This window comes from Pestalotiopsis fici (assembly GCF_000516985.1).
Source record: "Pestalotiopsis fici W106-1 unplaced genomic scaffold PFICI_Scf_1, whole genome shotgun sequence".
NCBI lineage: Eukaryota > Fungi > Ascomycota > Sordariomycetes > Amphisphaeriales > Sporocadaceae > Pestalotiopsis > Pestalotiopsis fici.
In genome coordinates this window covers 5,431,352-5,437,976 of record NW_006917091.1, presented here as the reverse complement: position 1 = coordinate 5,437,976, position 6,625 = coordinate 5,431,352, and the positions used below count along the sequence as shown (strand labels likewise).

Sequence of the window (6,625 nt, the reverse complement as noted above, 5' to 3'; positions counted from 1 at the left end):
AATAGTTTGGCCTCTGGTGCTCCGTATACCCACTGTCGCCGCGAACATTTCCCCATATGGGGCGTCTCCAAGTGCAACCAGCTTGCATCGGTCATTTTTGGCTCAACCTAGATTGTTCATTGTAGACTCTGGAAAAGAATAATAATGTGATTCAAAATATACCTAGTAGTCTATATATCCTACGACTTTGGGATTCTGGGCCATGACTTTTTCTCATTTTCCGCTACCAAAAACTGAATGAACGAATGCAGAAGTGAAATTACCATCTTCGTCAAGGCTTTCTTCTGACTTTGCCCACAGATCCAGTATCATCTGCTGGCGGGCAGCAGAGCGCGGTTTGATTTCACATCTAACACGCTGTATTAGTTTAGGTCAACAATTTGAAACACATAAAACTGACTCGAAATCCTCGGGTCTCACAATCAGACCTGGCGTCACAGCATCGCGATTGATGGGCACTGAGGAACCATCCGGATTTTTCGCAGGTGTGATTGTAAAGCCCCACAATATACGGGATATCGCGAGAAATAAATTTCTTTCGGCGACATGAAATCCAGGGCACACTCTTCTTCCTGCCCCAAAGGTAAAGTGAAGTCGCTTCTCCGAGTCCTGGTTGATCGCATTATTCTCTATCAGAGTTTCCTCGCCAGTCTGTCGCATTGGGTCAAAGTCTCTTGTCTCCATAACTCGCTCGTGATTCAGCGTCCAGACCTTTTTGGGATTAATTTGCCAGCAACCACTGGTGCAATTGATGGGCTCCTGAACTCACATTCATCATGACCATGGAACCTTTGGGTATGGTCATGCCATTGTAAACGTCATCTTCCTTGACCGAGTGAGGAACGGCAGCACTCAGCGGACTCGGTGCCCCTGTGCAATAATCAGTCCTGGTTCTTGTAGTGTAGGCTTGAATCAAAACTCACATCTCAAGGTCTCTTCCACCACACCACGCACATAGGGCAAAACGGGACGGTCTTTCCATTCTGGAATCCGACTATCACCAATTATAGCATCGATTTCCCGTTGGGCTTTGGCCTGAGCCTCTGAAAATAACACCATGGCCTACTTTCAGATGAGCGCATTTCCCCTGTAGTTTGGTCACAGACCTACCTTGATGAAGCCAAGAATTGTGTTGGCAGACGTATCCCTGAGTACTGATTTTAGCTTGAAGGCTCAGCCGCAGAACCAGGAAGGAACAAGTGCTAACATTGCTGCCCCAAAACCATGAGCCGCATTATGGGCTATTTGTCGATCGTCGAGTCTATCTGCATCCTTGTCCTGCAGCATATCCCCAATAAAACCTGTAACAAAGTTTAGCACTACTGATTATGTTCACTGCGTGTGCTGACGAACTGGGACAAGCATTTCCAGACTCTATTCTTTCCTTGGCACGATTCAAAAGTTGCATAAAGACACGATCCTCCAGCTTCTGTAGATTGTGAAGCCTTTCTACACTTGGCAGTAGCCAGTAAGGTAGGAATCGATATATAGGACGTAGGAATGGGTAAAAGTCCACCAGTTGGAAATTTGCAGCCTCTGACGTAACATCCATCCACTGCTATGGTCAGTTGAAGTACTCGGATCAGGAGCCTTGTGGAGTGAATACTTCAAGTAAATCTTTCACGTAGCCGGTATTGGTCTCTGGAGTCCTCCAACCGTAGAGCAACGCTGTAGAAATGCTCGCTGTGTACCGCTGCACATGCTGCACCCAGCTCTCGGGTCGAATGGCGAGATCTTTGATGAGCTGGAGGCTATCAAATTCCTGGTATGGGACATATCTATCTGCTGATTTGACGTTCAAACGGATGTGATACATCTTTCTTTGTCGCCGCCAGACATCATCGTTGCTGCAAATGTAAATCAGTTCCACATTCTTCATCATAGTGGTCGAGGGAATGCCGACTCTCGAAAAGCAATATTCAGATTATCGCCAAAGCTCCGGATATACAAGTCAGGGCGACAAGAGTAGTTACTGCTCCTCTTTTCGATGAGGTCTTTGACCACCACAGGATCATTCAACAGGAACAAGTTCTGCCCTCCGAGTTTCATGGTGACTATCGGACCGTCTGCGCATTCCATTAGTTCTGAACTGCAGTTTTATAGTGAAATTCGCTACATTTCTGTGCCAATTTTTGAAACTCGATGTGAAAGTTCTTGGTTGGCATTTGATGAAGATTGCCTAGTACGGGCAAGGTTGGGGGCCCTGGAGAATTTCGTTAGCCTCTTGATATTACCTTATAGCGCGAGGTAGGATTTTTAACCAACCTGGAGGAAACCTCTTCGGTCTGCTGCCATACTGCAAGACTTTGTTTGCGAGGAAAAGCAAGCATAATGCTGCGAAAGAGTAATAATAGAGGTACGAGTGTTCTTCCATAGCAATGATGGGTTATGATAGTTCTTGCAACCTAATCCATGTACACAATCCAATAAGAAACTTGAATAATCAACCTTTGAGCTCAAAAGTGTTAACCTTAATTTCCGGCGATACAAGCAGAAGTTTCTTAAGGTCAAGGACATGGGGAGGAGGAGAGGACCCGACCTCCGCGGCGTCGTGTTATACTAATCCCGTAGTAATCACGTCGCATATATGGAAGCAAAGGAAATCCCGGAGCTTTTTAACGCCGTCACGGGCTTTGTTTTAGCAATCACAGCTTCTTCATTAATTAGAGCTGAAGGATAAATCTGGTTTTAGAGCGTGTGTAAACAACTTTACGCTTGAATCACCCTGAGTTTAGGTGCTGAGTGGGGTTATATTCAGAGGGTATCTGCTCTAAGGGTTAGTTTACCACGCGAAAAGCGCCTTAAAGTAATTGATGTATAACTAATTAGATTATCTATAGTCATTAAGGTGAAAATCAACTAATTCACACTCTATTCCTTTGTCATCTAATGGTTGGCCTGTTGGATTATTGATTTCCGAGCGCACTCTCCACTCGCTGATTCATCGCTGGTCTGACAAACGGCAGCTGGTGGCGGTTGGCATCTCAACATATTCCGGGAGTTGTTTCCCAGAACCCCGAATATTATATCAGCCCCGCAAAGTTCTTTCTTTAGGGCCAATAAATGGTTGTTTCTCCTGCAAATGGTTGTTTTTGTAACGTCGCTGTGTAAACACTATATTTCTACGCCATGTCTTGGAAGTTCCCAATTGAAAGCAAGATCATTGTGGTCACAGGCGGTGGATCTGGTGAGAATAAGGCCCTACGCATATCGCTCCAACCACTAATCTCAAGTGTTTATCTTAACAGGCATTGGGCTTTCATATGCTCTTCTGGCACAATCAAAAGGAGCAAAGGCCGTCATTGTAGCTGATATCACCCTTACGGAGGATGCAAAGCTCGCGATCAAGGATCACACTGCAATTGAATTCGTTCATTGTGATGTTACCAAATGGCCCGATCTTCAAAACCTAATCAATGTGTCAATCAACAAGTTCGGCGACGTTCCAGACGTTTTTGTTGCGTCAGCAGGCGTCTTTGAACCGGTAAGGATATTATACCACAAGCGAGTCAATGTCTCCCCGAGGAGCGGAGACAGAATCCCAATCACTTGGCTCACACGAGTACATAGCCCTACTCAAACTTCTGGGAGGACCCTGAGCCCCTGGAGAGCAATGGCTACAAACATATTGACATCAATGTCAACCATCCAGTAGGTGTCCCCACCTGTCTACCATTGTAGCACCAAAATCATACTAAGTGTGCCGATCAAGATCAAGCTCACAAGGCTTGCCATTCGCGCCTTTCTGGGCAGAAATAAGCAAGGCGTAGTAGCCATTGTCGGATCCATTGCGGGATATAGCAAACAATATGCAGGGCCTATCTACAGTGCCACAAAGCACGCCGTTGTAGGCTTCACCAGGAGCCTCGGATCCGCGCAAGAGCTGCAGGGTGTCAAAGTAGTGTGCATATGTCCAGGGTTTGTGCCACCTTCCATCTTGAAAAGCCCGAACTTGTTCGCATGAATAACAGTTTCCCAACAGGATTGTGACAACTCCCATCTGGACAACTGGCACCCCGGGATCCGGTGAGCGGTTCGGTGTGGACTCTTCCGTTGCCATTACATCTGAAGAGGTCGCCAATGCGATAAGTGGCGCGGTAGAATCTGCTGATTATCCTGGCGGGACCATTTTAGAAGTTTCTCAGGCCGGGAGAAGAATCATTCCGGAGTGGAATATTGCCCCTCCTGGCTTGATCGATGGGAAGATGGGAAAGGGAACAACTGTCCCGCCCGAGGCAATTGCCAAGGCGCTAGGACCAATCCTGGCTCGCACTGCAGCTGAGAAAGGTCAACCAAATTGAGGGGCCAGTACTAATGTGTCAGTGTTACCTACGACCGTGAATTGATACCCGGACTCGTTCGGGCCGGCCGGAACAATCTGCATTCGTCCTCATCAGAACCCATGCATGGCATATCTGCAGTATGCACATTCTAAATTGCTTGAGATGCATATACGTTGAATCAAATTAAAGGTTATGAATACTGTATTGCTCATCAGACGAGTGAAACTATGCGTACGTGGTAGTGCAAGCAACATTCTAAGCTGATCTGGTTGATTAATGTGTCGATCATGGCATTCCCAAACTCATACTCGGACATCGATAGCAATTCCAAGCTTCCAAATGACACTGTTCTCATCATAGGCGCTGGACCAGTTGGATTAATGACAGCGTCGGTATTGGCATTCTACAAAGTTAAATCAGTTATTTTGGAAAGAAGCTCTGAACCTACGAGGTAGACCAAATTAGACCACAAGGGTTCCATAGGATATGCAAAGCTCACACACGACAGATGGCCAAAAATGGACTTGACCAATGCTCGATCAATGGAGCTGTTGCAAAAGATTGGGCTTGCAGACGGCCTACGTGGTCGCGGTGAGTTCGTCAAGCGGTAATTCCTCTACTTGTTGCAAGCATACTAATGACACCCAATATCGATGTAGGCGTGCCTAGCAGCATCCCCTATAATGTGTTGATGTCTACTGGTCTTAGCCAGGACGCCGCATTTGCCCAATGGAACCACTTGTCAGTTGATGAATACAGGGAAAGGATTAGAACCCAGAATGACGGAACCCAGCCTCTAGAACCTTATCAGAGAGTGTCGCAGCACATCTTCGAGGCTTGGATGCGAGACCTGTGCCAAGAAAATCCGCTTATCGACGTTCGAAATGAGCACAAACTCGAATCAATCAGCGAGACTGAAATCGGCGTGACAGCCGAGGTTGTAACCACCAAGAATGGCGAGTCTTACACAATTCAAGCTGGTTACTCCGTGGCATGTGACGGAGCATCCAGTAAGAGTCGCAAGAGTTTGGACATTGGCCTTGAAGGCGGTCCACTGTAAGTGACCGTGTGTCTCTATCTGAATCGAACCTGCTGATTGATATTTCGCAACGAAGACCAAGTTCATTCCTCCTGGTTCATTTCGAGTCTAATGATCTCGAGCGGCTACATAAACAAGGCCGGTTCTGGCATCTTTTCGTCTTCAATCAAGGCGCATTCGGTGGTGCCGTCATCTCTCAGGATGAGCAGGTAAGTGTCATAGATGCCCGTCAAAAAAAGCAATCATGGACTATCAGCGCTAACGCGCGATATACTCAGAATACATTCACCGTACACTACCCCTTGAGCTCCAATGCGGATGAGCCCTCAATCAGCTCAGAGGATGCGGTGTATAGTGTGCTTGGTGGAGCGCACGGACCATTCCACGTCAAGATCGACAAGATCCTCGTGCGATCAACCTATGTGCCTAGCACTGCTGTAGCAAAAGCCTTTTCAGGTCCTCAAACGCGATGTTTCCTCGCAGGAGACGCTGCACATCAAAACATACCCACAGGCGGCTACGGCATGAATACTGGCCTCGGAGATGCTTTCGACATTGCCTGGAAGCTTGCTGCAGTCGTCAATGGGTGGGGAGGCCAAGGCTTACTCAAGTCATACGAGCAGGAGCGGCGACCTGTGGCAATTCGAAACGTTGAGCGCGCAGCTTTTCACATGTCGGCTCATCTCACCGCCGTAGGGCTGCTGGGAAGCGACGTCCTAGAAGTCAATAGCTCAACGGAGCGGGGCGTAGAGATGAAGAATACCCTTCAAAACCATTATCATACCTTTGACGGGGAAAACACTGATCTTGGCATAGAGATGGGATATCGTTACGAGTCTCAAATCTGTGTTACTGATAACACTGAGTCCCAGCCAGAATGGGATCCTCATTGCTATCTACCCACCACATGGCCGGGAAGTCGAGCGCCACACGTGTACCTGAACAGTGGCGAGTCAATATTTGATCTGTTCGGGCCGGAATTCTCATTGGTTGAGTTCAAGAATGACAAAGATGGTGAAAGTGATAGTGTAGCCGTGGTCAAAGCAGCCAAAAGACTTGGAATGCCGTTGACCCATGTTGTATTGATTGGAGAGGAAACGGCTGCTAGTGTATGGCAGAGAAAGTTTGTCTTGGTTAGGCCAGATGGACATGTGGCTTGGAGAGGAAAAAGCGTTAAGGATGAAAGACAAGCAGACCTCATCCTGAGGACGGTTGTTGGTCATGATGATTGATAGTCTCCCGTGTTGTGAAATGAGTCAATCGATCACAACAAGGGAATTGAAAATCGGAAGCCTGTTTCCTA

At 47.2% G+C, this 6,625-nt stretch overlaps 4 protein-coding genes across 4 annotated transcripts; 2 read left to right on the top strand and 2 right to left on the bottom strand.

The window, feature by feature from the left end:
• Nucleotides 1-213: 213 nt before the first annotated feature.
• PFICI_01602 (uncharacterized protein) lies at nt 214-1,552 on the bottom strand (the record flags this gene model as incomplete). The annotated part of the gene is made up of 7 exons (XM_007830183.1): nt 214-349; nt 401-711; nt 770-870; nt 924-1,062; nt 1,111-1,147; nt 1,208-1,301; nt 1,354-1,552. The coding sequence occupies 7 exons, from the start codon at nt 1,550-1,552 to the stop codon at nt 214-216; spliced, it is 1,017 nt and encodes a 338-aa protein (XP_007828374.1).
• A 30-nt stretch (nt 1,553-1,582) lies between these two features.
• PFICI_01601 (uncharacterized protein) lies at nt 1,583-2,049 on the bottom strand (the record flags this gene model as incomplete). The annotated part of the gene is made up of 2 exons (XM_007830182.1): nt 1,583-1,847; nt 1,904-2,049. The coding sequence occupies 2 exons, from the start codon at nt 2,047-2,049 to the stop codon at nt 1,583-1,585; spliced, it is 411 nt and encodes a 136-aa protein (XP_007828373.1).
• A 1,080-nt stretch (nt 2,050-3,129) lies between these two features.
• On the top strand, nt 3,130-4,301 carry PFICI_01600 (uncharacterized protein; the record flags this gene model as incomplete). Its single annotated transcript, XM_007830181.1, has 5 exons — nt 3,130-3,187; nt 3,249-3,484; nt 3,571-3,651; nt 3,713-3,918; nt 3,983-4,301. 5 exons carry the CDS (start codon nt 3,130-3,132, stop codon nt 4,299-4,301), a joined length of 900 nt encoding a protein of 299 aa, XP_007828372.1.
• A 269-nt stretch (nt 4,302-4,570) lies between these two features.
• Nucleotides 4,571-6,554, top strand: PFICI_01599 (uncharacterized protein; the record flags this gene model as incomplete). Its single annotated transcript, XM_007830180.1, has 5 exons — nt 4,571-4,734; nt 4,792-4,874; nt 4,943-5,339; nt 5,405-5,531; nt 5,601-6,554. 5 exons carry the CDS (start codon nt 4,571-4,573, stop codon nt 6,552-6,554), a joined length of 1,725 nt encoding a protein of 574 aa, XP_007828371.1.
• Between the last annotated feature and the right edge of the window lie 71 nt (nt 6,555-6,625).